This window comes from Apis cerana, linkage group LG4 (genome assembly GCF_029169275.1).
Source record: "Apis cerana isolate GH-2021 linkage group LG4, AcerK_1.0, whole genome shotgun sequence".
Lineage (NCBI taxonomy): Eukaryota > Metazoa > Arthropoda > Insecta > Hymenoptera > Apidae > Apis > Apis cerana.
In genome coordinates, this window is record NC_083855.1 from 9,852,234 (window position 1) to 9,866,744 (window position 14,511).

The 14,511-nt window shown below is 36.6% G+C and overlaps 1 protein-coding gene across 1 annotated transcript in view; it reads left to right on the forward strand.

Annotated features, from left to right (window-relative positions):
- The window catches only part of LOC107996073 (microtubule-associated protein futsch), a 74,554-nt gene that overhangs the window by 40,696 nt on the left and 19,347 nt on the right, over positions 1–14,511 (forward strand). The window contains 12 exon segments of the mRNA XM_062074009.1: positions 1,756–1,980; positions 2,636–2,796; positions 3,119–3,330; positions 3,473–3,677; positions 5,694–5,883; positions 6,405–6,540; positions 6,640–6,970; positions 7,058–7,261; positions 8,840–9,081; positions 9,157–9,208; positions 9,859–10,086; positions 12,217–14,510. Coding sequence (XP_061929993.1) covers positions 1,756–1,980; positions 2,636–2,796; positions 3,119–3,330; positions 3,473–3,677; positions 5,694–5,883; positions 6,405–6,540; positions 6,640–6,970; positions 7,058–7,261; positions 8,840–9,081; positions 9,157–9,208; positions 9,859–10,086; positions 12,217–14,510 — 4,480 coding nt within the window.

A 14,511-nucleotide genomic window follows, 5' to 3' on the forward strand; every position in this document is an offset into this window, starting at 1 on the left:
AAAATGAAATGATGAAAACTGAACGCGTCGCTTAAATTTGAATAATTCGTATTTATTTTTTTTTCTTTTTTTTTTTTTTATTTCGATCTATAAATATACGTTATTTGAGTTATTAAATATCGTAATTCGCACAGCTTATAAATTATTCCAAAAACGCGTTATATGTAAATCGTTCCATTACATCATCTCACTTGAGCAAACAACCTTCCTTCAAGGAATTTATATACGATATCGATATTTTTAGACTATTTGTAAATGTAAACGGGAGAAAAAGAGCGTGGTTTCAAAAGAACGCGAAGGCGTTTTTTACATTACGAATAATAATTTTATTCGTGGCAATTAAGCGAATATAAATGAAACGTAAGACGTTGCTTGTAATTATTTTATGATAAATCAACGTTTATATTCACTGTGCACGATATGCAGCATCTCTGTGAATAATTCTCAATAATTCATCGTGAAACTATGTCTCCACCAGCACCAATCATCGATCAGCAATACAGGGAGCAACGAATGAATCTCTTGAATTTTAATTCGATCAATTCTTGTTGATGATTCTTTTTTTTTCTTTTTGTTTTTCTTTCTAAATAGTGCGTTCTTTAATAAATCAATGTTAATTAGCGTTACGCTTGCAGGCACGGAATATTCATGCAACAAATCCCCCGACACATTCTCACAAACCCGTACTATTCAGTTATAGTTATCTCTATTTAAAATTTAATTTGCTCCATTTTCCATGCAATTTATCTTTGCACTTTATTGTCTTGTGATTAATTTAATTTTATTTTTTTTACAGTTATACTTCCCTCATACGCAGCGATAAATCATTTTGTTCTTTTCCTTACGAAAAAAAAAAAAAAAAAAAATTAAAACATTTAACACTATCGTGAACATATATAAAGTTCGCCTTCAGAATAATCCGATAATCTCGAAGAATAATTTCTCTGTACTCTTTAACTTTAACGCTTCTAGTAAAAATTATTTATTATCGTGAACGTTGCTTCTCGGCTTAGCGTGCTTTTATGATACTTATATGATAACTCAGACATCTGTTTTTAATTGGCCTTTCAAAATATTTTTACTACTTTAATAAATCAGAAAACGAGAATCACGTACAACATCTCTTTACAAATTAAAAAATTGTGTCACTATTCAAATTAATATTATCTCTACAACTCTCGTGTTCTTTTTTTTTTTTTTTTTCTTTTCGTAATGTATATACAAAATTGTACAATTATACGACGGGAATATAGTAATCCGAATTTTACGAGATTAGTGTAAATAATATATATTTGTACATTTAGTAAAAATATTCTTTTTTTAATTGGTTTATACACGTAATTACGTAATTGGTTTAATTTGAACCAATAGCGATAAAGCATGATTCATATTATTTCTCGACAGGCCAAATGTTCGCACAATATATGCGTATATGTAATGTATAATAATTTTTTTGAACAATAATTTTATGATTACGTGTCCATAATAATTAGCCACCCATTGCGATGATTGCTCTTATTAATTTCAAGTCTCTCTCTTTCTCTCTCTCTCTCTCTCTCTCTCTATCTGTCTATCTATCTATCTATCTATCCATTTATCTATCTATCTATCAATTTATCTTTACCTCTATCTCTATCTCTATCTCTATTTCTTTTAACGTCCTCGGCCGAGACGATACGCGATACCTTTCCGTTCCTCGAGAAAGTTTCCCCGAATTTTGTCTATAATGCGTGTTTTTAATTGTGCAAACGACAGCTTCCTGGTTTCGTTTCTGGTGGATGCACGAGGCGGTGCGATGCGCGGCTGCAGGCACAGTGGTGTACGCGTGATCGTTCCTCCTAGGAAAGCAGCGATGCCTATGCGCGTCACGTGCAGATACCTGAGAAGGGACAAATTGACGAACCCGCCGCCTTTGATGGAAGGGGAGGCTCTTGCGAGTCGTATCCTGGAGCTAGGACCCGTGGGCGCCAAATTTTTAGGGTACGTCCGAAACGAGAGTATTTGCGGAATTAATAGAGGAGATCTCTTATACCTTGGATCGATTGGATTAGATTTTTCATGATTCGCATCCGTACATAATGAAATGGATAGAAAGTAAAATATCGATATCTATTGAAGATCTTGGAGAACGGAAATATCAGTTGAATTTTTTTTAATTAGGAATAATAGGAATAATAGATGTTTATTTTGTACGTATGGAAAAGAGTGTAAGATAATTGATTTGATAATTTGAAGGGAATGAATGTTGGTTTTATCGAAACGATGACACGATTTTCCAGCGAAATCGAATGTAATTAAAGTTGTTGATAGAATCGTGAAACGTTATTTTCGACTTTAATTTTTATAATATCTAGAGATTAATCTTAAGTTTAGAAATTAGAATACTCTGATTCATCGTAAAATGTAACATTGGCATGTAACAAAGAGATTTAGATAATCTCTGCTGACCTGAATTGGTCCGCTATTGTATTCGCTCGAACAATTCTTATTGTGCATACGTAATATTCATACGCTGAGAAACTTAAATCTCGATTTAATTCAATTATTTCCGTTTCTGAGATTGAATTTGTTTAATAAATGTTGAAAAATTTCTATCCATCTTGTCAATAACAACTTTTTAATTTCTTTCATTCAGACCCGTGATCATAGAAGTACCACACTTTGCTTCGTTGCGAGGAAAAGAACGAGAGATAGTTATACTCCGATCAGATAATGGAGAGACTTGGCGCGAGCACACCTTGGAAGCCAGCGAGGAGGCCGTCCAAGATGTGCTTAATGAGAGCTTTGAAGGAGAAGGTACGGTTTTAATATAAATAGCAATAAAAAAGTTTCTTTATACCTTAGAAGAAAAAATTCATAGAAGTGAGCGATTACGAGAAAAAATCTACGATTAAATATTATCTGAATATTTTCTTATCAGACAGAATTATCAGAAATGATAATTCTTTTTTTTTTTATAAATGCAATTACTTAAATTAATAAAATTGTATAGGCAATAAAAAGATAATTTTAAGAAGCAGTATTAATATCGGATATATTTTTCTTATAAAAATTTTTACCTCAATATTCTTCGTCAATTTTCAATATTCAATTTTCACGTGTAAATACAATTTTACAGAATTAAGCCAGCTCGAGGATCTCCAAACATCTCGGATCGTGAGGATACTTACCGCGGACTTTCCACATTACTTCGCAGTAGTGTCCCGTATCAGGCAAGAGGTTCACGCAGTTGGTCCAGAAGGTGGTACCGTTTCTTCGTCAGCCGTACCTCAAGTCCAGGCCGTATTCCCGCCGGCAGCACTTACTAAAAAGATCAGAGTTGGCCTCCAGGTGCTTATCTTTTTTTTCTCTTTTTCCGTTCGATCCGTTTCATAGCTTCATATTATTATATCATAATAATAATTACGATTCGAAGCGACAATTTATCAATCGAGGATAATAGTAAACAAGAATAACACGTTTTTATCTGTAGGCGCATCCAATACCGGCAGATCTTGTCGCCAAGCTGCTCGGTAACAGAGTGGCTGTATCACCGATCGTCACCGTCGAGCCGAGACGAAGAAAATTCCACAAACCGATAACCTTAACCATACCCGTGCCTCAAGCAGCCAATAAAGGCATGATCAATCAATATTCAGGAGATGCGCCGACGCTGAGACTTCTGTGCAGCATAACTGGTAATATATGCTTGCACGTAATATTGTAGAGCAGCGTACCGTCTTACTGGAGAATCTCTTACCGATAAGTGCTGAAACTGTTACGCCGCAACACCTTTGGTGTGTGTATATATATATATATACTTAAATATGTATATATATATATATATATGCTCTTATCAAACTTTATTACGCATTCGATGATCAATTTTAGTAGTTTAGTAGGCATGGCGCGGGCGATAGGCATCTTCGTCTGTTCTCAGGTCATCGGGACTCCGCTTAATATTCTCTGTAATTCATTGAATTAGAATAATTATTATTAACGATCTTGTAGGTGTGCAACGTAAAAGGTAGTAGGAGTTTGGAGTGTTCGTTTGTTTATTTATTTAGGAGGTTATCTATATTTTTTTATTTAGGAAAGTAATTTAAGTACGATATATACATATATACACACGTGTCCCGGAGACCTTCGGATAGAGATTTAAAAGGGAGATGGTAGCTGCATGTTTCATAGAAACATTTCGTTGAGTACCATTGTTGTATACATATCTTGTTGTGATTCATTGTTAATGCTTGCATATTGTTAGGATTGAGTCATTTAGGTATGGATTATTAATTAAAGTAGATAAAATTTTACTACCTAGCTCATTGTAAGCGTTAACTTCAAAGTTTTTGTTTCAGCACATTCGTTTGACTGGTAACCGCTTCGATATTAGGCTTGTAATTTATTAACTTCTATGAAATTGTGTTCCCAAAATATATGTACTTTTTAGATTTATAATATGTAACGATATAATACGACACGATTTACCGATTTACCGAAAATTGACCGACAAATTATTCTCTTTTTAATCTTTTTCAACTATCCGTTTTTCAACAGCCGTTTTTTTTTATCCACGAATTATATTACAACGAAAATTTTTCCACTTTGAAAATTTAATTCCGATTTTCCCACGTTGCTATTTCTTTTTTTTTTTTTTCGACAAATATCTCGATTCGATTCAGTTGAATAATATTAAATTGTTGAGAACGTTTAATACACTTAATACGAAAAAAAAAAAAAGAAAATAAAAGAAGAAAAAAGAACAGGAAGATATGTTTTCGACATGCATTACGCCGCGTTCTTATTAAAATTATTTCGCAACCTTTTGGTATTTCTTTTTTTTTTTTTATCGCTTACTTATTTATTGAACACATTCACACGATTCGCGTTTTTTGCTTTTTGCGCGGTTTTCAATGTATGATGCTTTATTTTCATTTGGCAAGCATTATCATATTCGGTCAGCGTATATTTGGTTTCACATTATCCACACATATGATACAGCACGTACATGAACGCACTTATGGTGACCGATATTAAATACAAATTTTTAATAATTCCGATGATGTGAAAAAAATGATGAGAAATTAATATTCGTTTTTAATATTCCTCTTTCCTGTTTTCGTTGTCGCGCAATGATATTGGTTATTTAAATATGCAAATTATTTTTACTTTAACATTTACGAAAGGAAAAGAAACAAAAGAAAATTTATTCAAATTTATATGTTTATTGATCAAAAATTCTATGCAATATCTTAAATAATATATTTTATTTTTATCTTCCTACATATATATATATACCATTACTAGTAATTAATAATATTCATAACTATTCACGTTTTCTAATACTTTGAGCCCGATCATTGCGAAACGACATTCGGTTTTGCATAAGCGTAAACAACTATTAATTTAAAATGCGAAAATCACGCAAATCAAGAATTCTCATCCACTTGGACGTATCATCGAATCCAAAGCCCTTTCCTCGATCGTTCGAGGAAGAATCTTTCCGATTCGTTTGAAAAATTATAAAAATCGACGATCAAAGGGCGGCCGGAAGAATGTTGAAAAGTGGAAAAAAAAGGGTGAAATTGTAATTAATCTCGGTCGCGATATCGGATTTAATATCCCACACACATATTTCACTTATGCCGATCCCCCCATACGCAGCACGGACATATTTTAATAATATTATTGGACTTGGTATGTATGTCGTTCAGGGGGTCAGTCTCGGGCAGTCTGGGAGGATGTCACCGGTTCGACGCCATTGACGTTTGTGAAAGATTGCGTTTCCTTTACTACCACGGTATCCGCTCGCTTCTGGTTAATGGATTGTCGGAATATATCCGAAGCCACGAAAATGGCTACGGAGCTATACACACACGCGACACACGTACCTTTTATGGCTAAGTACGTTTTTGATCTACCTAAGATTAATCGTTCGAAAAAAAGACAAATTAACACCGTAACCGTAATCGCAGGTAGAACAATTTCCTCTAAAGAAAAAATAAAAAATAAAAAAAAATCGGATCGATATCGTTTACGAAACATTACGATTTTTCTGTGCCCGGTAAGACGAGTAAGGAAGAGAGCTCTTCAGCTTGCAGTAGATTATTATCATGCCCTAGTGAATATTATCATATAGAGAGTAATATATATATACGTATCATTTCTTTGCATATCTTCTTTCAGAACAGATCATATCAATTTTTCTAGAGGGAGAGAGAATTTTTCAATTTTCTTTTCTAAGAATATTTGTAGAAAGAGATAGATAGATTTTTCCCCCCTCTCTCTTCGATCAATTTTGCAATATATATATATTCTTTTTTTCTATATTTTCAATTACCATTCAATTACGTTTTACCTGCATGATTACATCTCTCGTTTACGTACGAAGGGGAATGTTATCGAACCGTTTGTTCCATTCTCAGATTTGTAGTATTTGCAAAGCGAGTAGATCCACTGGAGGCAAGGTTGCGCGTATTTTGTATGACCGACGATAAAGAGGACAAAACCTTGGAAAATCAAGAACACTTCACGGAAGTGGCGAAGAGCCGAGACGTGGAGGTAAAGTATTTTACCGGGCAATTTAATCGCGTGCGAATCGCGTATCGTAATTATAGTATTGTTGCGCGTTTCACATCCTCCGTGAAATGTTTGCCACAGGTGTTGGAGGGGAAAACGCAATACATGGAATTTTCGGGTAACCTCGTGCCGGTATTGAAGAGCGGCGAACAGCTTCAATTGCCTTTCAGAGCTTTCAAGGAGAACAGAGTGCCGTTCACGGCGAGAATAAAGGATCCGGACGCGGCCGACATGATGGGTCGCATAATGTTCATGAGCGAGCCAAAGGTTCCTAAAGGCGAATTACCCCAGACCCCTATATGCACGTTGAACATTCTGTTGCCGGAGAAAATCTCACCGGAGCCTGCCGTCTCCGAGGTCGATTTATTAGAGCTCTCGAAGAATTATAGCTTCCTACGCGACGGCGGGATAAGTATGTAACTCTCCTTCCTCTCCTCCCTCGAAATATATCCCCGAGAAGATGGCGAGAGAATTAAGTGAACGTTAATTATTCCTTCAGGTCGTCCAGACGCCATTCACAGAGCTACCATTCGATTGACCGATATTGCAAATTTGTTGGACAAAGATTGGGAGAAACTCGCCGAGGAATTGAACGTGCCGCCGAACGAAGTGTCGACGATCAAACAAGAGTACGCCAACAAACCGGCCCAACAAGCTGCAGCGATGCTGAAAGTTTGGCAGAGCAATGGAAATAAAGCGACAGGTAAACAGCGAACGAATGTTACAAAATCTACTCGGGCTTGTCGAATCCGACGATTCTTACGGGACGATTCATCGCGTATTTTATATAATATCTGCGTAATTGCTTTGGATAAAAATTTTAACAATTTTATCCGTATAAATATTTAAACGCTCGAATTAAGTAACTAAGTATTATGGGAACACGATATGAGAAACGAAAACATTTAGGATTACATTTTTAATACGGTTATTATCTCGACGTTGTGCCGAATGATATCGGTAAATACTCGAACGAGCAATATATACGCTCGTTTTGGTGATCAACACTTGAATATTTCATGATTAAATGTGTTATAATTAAATATGAGACAAGGAGAAGATTCATAGTTTAAAACGATAATTCTTATTTATTTTTAGTCATTATTTGACAAGTTTAATTAAATGAGCGACGATACACGCGGTGTTGTCAATATTCGTTATTTCATCTTTATAAATATATTCGTAATACAGTTCTCAGATTCGCAGTAATAATCTCTATATCTCTACTACGTACTCGTCTTTTCAAATTCGATGTACGTCGTCACGTTTTGAAAATCTTAATCTCAATTATCTCTCTAATTTATCCCATTATCTTAATTCTTATCCTCCTGTTATTGCTAACTATTTATAAACACTCGACTGTTTTTTATCGATTTAAATTTTATACTTTGCCGATAAAATTTATTCACAAATTTTTCCTGCTCGCGATGTAATATCATGTAAACATGTTTATATCGTTGAATTATTTTTCTTTTTTTTTTTTCGAGATCGAGTGAAACGTCCTCTGTCTCCTATGTAGACGAACATTAGATATAGTAACACATTACATTAGAGAGATTAAAATTTAGAGAAAAAAAAAACCTGTTTCTCGGCAAGGTCGATTAATCAGACAGGCTGCGTTTGACTAAGGCGCGTGGAATCTGAGGAGCAACGTAGTTGGTGATCTCATCCTGCATTATTATGCCTGACATAAACCTATGGACTCCTTTCCCCCACTTTTTTTTTTGCCAATACTAATGACACTGATGCACGGCAGAAATGCACGTAGCACATCGTTTCTGTTCTGCAATCGGTTAAAACAAACAGAAGTATACGCGCCATCTCGACAAAAACACAGTGAAAGTGATCGTGCATATTATTTATAGTGTTTTTCTTCGAACCATCGTCTTCCCACTTTATTACTCTTTATTTAATTTTCATTTCAATTATTATTCTTATTGTTTCCTTCCTTTATTCTTGCGAAGGCATAAACGCTCAAGATGTTTATATCTTTGTATCAAGAATATGAAAACGAAGCGACCAACACGTACGTCAGTGAATTGTCCGTATTATTTAGGAGATCGCCTTGTCAGAGATGCCAGATTTCAGTGAGCTCAGGTATCGTATCGAGGACAAATCCGATGAAAAATTCATCCTTGACATCTTTGTTGGATCGATGTGAATAAATTTTCGCGCGATTCGTAAAAGCGAAGAATTATTTTGATTCGAATTTATTATTAGGATTATCGATCGATATTTTATTCGGATCAAATTGAAAATAATATTTTTTTGTTCGTTGTAGGAAATACTTTGGAGAAAGCGTTAAACAAAATTGGCCGCGATGACATCGTGAAAAAATGTATATTCAACGTTGAATTGATTACCGATGACGTGGAGAAAGCTGTCGCGAGAGTTCGATTGGATCAACCTGGATTTGATTCTTTGAAAGAAGAATTGGGTCCTTCGAGGGACACCTCTCTTCGCCGCGATGCAACGATGGATCCAAAGATGAATCCTGATTACGATGACTTTAATAAGAGCAAGGTTTGTATTTATAGAAAAAGGGGAAAAAGAATATTTGCCTTTTTTTTTATTCAAATAAATTTTTTTCTTCCTCAGGAGTCGGAGTCTATGGAAGAACTCGATATAAGCGGCACTAAACGAGATAAATGTACGTATTTCAAAAATCTTTTTATATCTTATCGATTATTACAATTTTTAATATTAAAATCTGTTTATTACAAAGTATATAAAGTAAAAAATATTTTTCGAACGGAATCACGTTTACAATGCTATACTCGTTCGATTACATTAGAAAGGATATGACATCACTGCTTGCATTATTTCTGTGAATAACACGTTGGCTCTATTTCGTTTCATCGCTAAGAAAAATATGTGAAATCATAATCTTTCTTTTACACTTCTTAGAAAGCACATTTATAATGTCTATATTTGTATATATATAATATCTATACATATATATATCTATACTATTCGTGTGAAATATATCTATTTACGTAACGCAATATTTGCTACAGTTGCACATTGATATATTATATATACGTTTTAACGATATCTGAAATAGATATTATTTGCTTTCTAAATAACTTACTTTTAAACTCGATTTGTACAGTTAATAAATAATCTCATCGATCGATATTAGTTTAAAAAAAAGTAATATTTATTTTTAACTGATTTGTTTTTTATAAGTAAAAATAATACGACGATTCGTTCGTTATTTCTGTATATATTTTTCCGACGCTTTGACAGCAATACAATTTTTCACAACGTTTTAAATCACATATTTTTCGCACTTAACAGCGAAACAGCATGTCACGATCACAAACGGCACTGTATTCAACGGAACCTCGACCCCTATCAAAGATAAATACGCAAGCGAGGAGAAAGAACTGGGGGATGTAATGGCCGATTTTCTCGAGCACAAATGTCACGTTAGCGATACGATGAGCAAAAAGTTGCGCGATGAACTTGACGACAAAGATAAAAAACGACAGAGGGTGATCGCAGACGCCAACAAAATAGTATCCGGTAAGTGATTTGAGAATTTTTTTAAAAATGTGATGGGTTGAGGGGCCGTGCTTTGATTAGCTATTGAAAATTAAACAAAAGAAGAAGAAAAAAAAACATTCAACTTTCCGCAACTTAACTTAAAATCATCATTTATAATAATAATATTTCTTTAAAACAAAAAAAAAAAAAACAAAAAACAAAAAAAGAAAAGAAAAGAAACGCAGAAGCATGATTATTAATTTAATGCGATAATATCACGCTTGGTTATAGAACAACTTATACAATTAACTACTTATTGATAAAATTTCAATCGCTAGTGCTGAATAGTTCTATATTCGAGACTTTGCTTTTTAGTGATATCGTGTTCGTAGCTATAGTCTATATCGATGTGCAAATAAGTGTAACGATTGTCTCTTTTATCGATACATGCATTATTTAAATCTCAGTATATATTATTTATTTCATATAATTTAAATAGAAAAATTTCATCGCTTTCTTGATTATTTTAATCATTACTGTTGATATAATTTAGTTATTAGTAACTAAAATATTTAGATATTATTATTAATGATAGTACACGTCTCTTAATGTTTGTACATGTCTTTTTTTTTTGTGAAAATTTAACGTAATTTATTATGATTATTTAGCTTCGTCCAGTTAATTCCATGAATTTATTCTATTTATACTGTATATATATTTTATTTTTTATATTATAAAACGAAAACCATTGTTTAACTAAGAATAATATGGATATTTTGAGAATCGAAAAAATATAATTATTATCCAAAAAAATTACAATAATAATCTTTTGTATTTTGTATGTATCTTCTTAATTTATACATTTTTTTTCTCTTAATTTATTTTTAAAATTATTTTTAAAAAAAATTGTATTCTATTCTTGGTTTTACTATGATTTTCATTATATATTGGCAGAAATAAATAATCATTTCTTATTCATTATTTACAAAACAATAATTGGGATCGATATATTGATTATTATATATCGTTTTGGAAATAATGATACTTATTATATTTTATCAAGAATTTGCGAGCAATTATCCATCTCTTTTTTAATTTTTTCTTAGATATTATTAATCACAAGATTGATCATTCGGTATATATATGTATATTTTCTTTTTGATATTAGAAACCAGGTGATTATTAGAAGTTTTTTTTAGCACGGCATTGACTTTGGACACGAATCACAAATGTGAAAGTTAATTAGCTCTTACGAAATATTATTGGCACTAGAACATTTCCTTCTTTTACTTTGTCACCTTTTTTTTTTTATTTTATCATCTTTTACTTTCACTCACAGGTTCTGGAGGGCTGATGCGGATTTCCTTCAAATTTATCAGCTTGCTTTTATTTTAATTTACATAATGGACAATTTATTTTATTGCCTATCAATCTCATATCTACTGTATTATAATGCGAACTCTCAATGTCTTCATTTTAATGATCCACTAATAGCCTTCTATTTCTTCGACACGTCCCATTAATTTGTTTCAGCAAGGTTTTACCGCAATTTTTTGGCGTTGCATGTGTGGCCAAATTTTGTGTGGCCTAATTGTGCGGACGCACGGAGCAGTTGTCTTACTTACGCTTATTTATCCGCCATTTTTATCTGGAAAGCGAAAAAACAAATTGCAAACTATTCTTATTCCAAAAATATTAGAAAATATTACAATTTAATTCCATTTGTGATAATTCTCTCTTTCGTTACGTATTTTTCTTAAATTTATAACTTTATAGTATTATCGAAGCGGTCAACTTTAATCATTCGAAATTGAATCATCAACTTTCCTTCTCGAAACTGCTTTTGCCAATGAGTTCGATTAATCGTCGATTATTATTATTATTTATTTTTTTAAACATATAATCGTATAAAGTGTAAATCCGTTGGACACGGAAGGACGACTGCTCCATAGCACATAATATACCACGCACAAAAACCACACGAGAGTCTAACTTAACGCTGTTCTTTAAAGAGCAATATCGAGCGAGCCGGCTTACACTAATGATGGCGAAATGAAATGAAATAAAATAAAAAAAAATAAAATAAATAAATAAATAAAAAAAACAAATGTGTTCTTTTTATTTTGCAACGTTTACAGATGCCTAAAATATGTAATACTTAATTAACAGGTGTAATAGCAGACGCAGAGAAAGCGAAGGGGAAGTTAGCTAAGGAAGGGTGGTCGGTGGTTTATGATGATGATGATGATGATGATGATGATGATGATGATCATACGCGAGACAATAAAGAGGCAAGAGGTGCTATAGTCGAAAGTTTTGTTAGGGAACAGTTGGTTAAGAATAAGCCTAAGGATAAGATCCTTATAGGCGAGGAGACGATTACGATCGATCGAACGCCAATCGTCGAGCCGACGATAGTTAAGCAGCGTGTCGTTCGCGATGGGAAGGGAGACTCTAATGCGAGGATAGTCACATCGAAAACTATAGTTTCGGTGATCGAGAGCGATAATAAGGGTAGTCGGGAAGAAGAGACGATCACGGTGAAAGAGATCGATCGAACGCCCGTGGCCGCCACGGACGCGGCGACGATCCCCAACGGTAAACAAAGAGTGATAAGCAAGAAGGAGATGATGTCGAGGGAAGGTAAGGAAATCGACGAGAAATCGGTACCCGCTGGTATCGCGTCGAAGAAAGAAGAGGACGCGAGGAAGGGCAAGGAAGTTGATCGGAGGAGCCCCGAACAACCGAAAGAGACGGTTCCCAAAGTGAACATTCCAAAGGAGGGGAGAGTCACGAGTGACAAGCAGGTGTCCGCTTACGAGAGCGTTTACAGCGTGCAATATCCATCGACGGACGAGAAGCAAGAGGACGAGTCGAAGAAGTCGAAGGACAAGAGCGGGGGCATATTGTCCGGGATCTTTAAGGGATCTAAACTTAAGAAGAGCAAATCGAAAGGATCGAAGGATGCGTCTTTCGACAGCGGCGACGAGGACTCGAAAGTGGGCGAGAATAAGGAGGCTAGAGAGCATCAAACGAAACCGTCTACTTTCGTCGCGTACGACGCGTACGTGGACTTGAAACCTGCCGAGCAAACCGCAACCGACATTAAATTGGCCACGATGCAATTCTTGGACGAATCGAGACGCCTCGCTTCGGAGGTGCACGCGCTCGACAGTGGATTGATCGCCTCGACTCGAGTCGAGGATAAGGAAGAAGGGAGGGAAGCGATCAAGGACGGCCACGCGGTCGAAGCCAGCGATCAGGAGAGGGAGAAAGGTGGTGGTTTCTTCGGTATGTTCAAGAGTCCAAAGTCGAAGGAGAAGAGAACGAAGAAGAGCAAGGAGTCGTCGTTGGACAGTGGCGACGAGGAGGGAGTTCGAGTCGCCGAAACAGCGACCGTTGTTCCCTCCCCCGCAATCGACGGGAAACAGGACCTGTACACGTTCACCTCGCAGGTTCGTTACAACGAGGACACGCCGAAGGACAGATTGAACGGGCATTCCTACGATGTCTCGGAGATTCGTAGGAAAGGGGAGGCGGAGAATATCGGGCCGCGCAAAGAAGCTAATGGAAAACCGGACGCGGGAAGGAAGCGGGACAAAGAGCGGAAGGAGGTTGGAAGTTTAGAAAGGCAGGGCGATAAAAAGTCGGACTCCCCGGAGAAAAGAGTGGCGGGTGAGAAGGAAGAGGAGGAGGAGGGTAAGGAGAGGGGTGGCGGATTCTTCGGCATGTTCAAGAGTCCGAAGCTGAAGAGCAAGAAGAGGAGTTCGTCGAGGGAGAAGAGCTCTTCGAAGGAAGCGTCGTTGGACAGCGGGGACGAGGAGACGCGGCAATTGACGGCAGAATTTTTGGAGGATACGAGGAAAGTGGCGGAGAGCATGCACCGCGAAGGCTCGAGGCAAATCGGCGAGAGGATGCCACCGGCCGACGGGACGCCGGCCACCATCGAGGCGTCCACGGAGGACAAGGACAGAGGAGGGATCTTCGGGAAATTCAAGAGCCCGAAATTGACGAGAGCGTCGCGAAGCAGGTCGCGAGAGAAGAGCGGGCCGCCGCAAGAGGCGGCGAGTCCTTCTTCCGACGCCTCGACCCGTGACGCGAGCGCGAAATTCTTGGAGGACACGAGGAACGTTGTTGCGAGCGCGGCGTTGGACGCGAAGGAGAAAGCGGCGGACGCGACGACGGAAGCGACGGATGCGATCGCGAATGGGGCCGAGGCGGCGAGGGACAGAGCCTCGAAGGAAGCTAAAAAGGTGAAAGAGAAGAGCGGCGGCTTCCTGTCCGGATTGTTCAAGGGGGCGAAGCACGCCGCGGACGAGGCTTCGGAGGAGGTTAAGGAGGCGGTGGAAGGGAAATCGAAAGAGGCGGACGCTGCGAAGGACAAGGTGATTGCCGTTCTGAAGGATAGCAAAGACGCGATCGGTGGAAAGGTGGAGGACGCAGCGAAACGGGTGGAACAGAAAG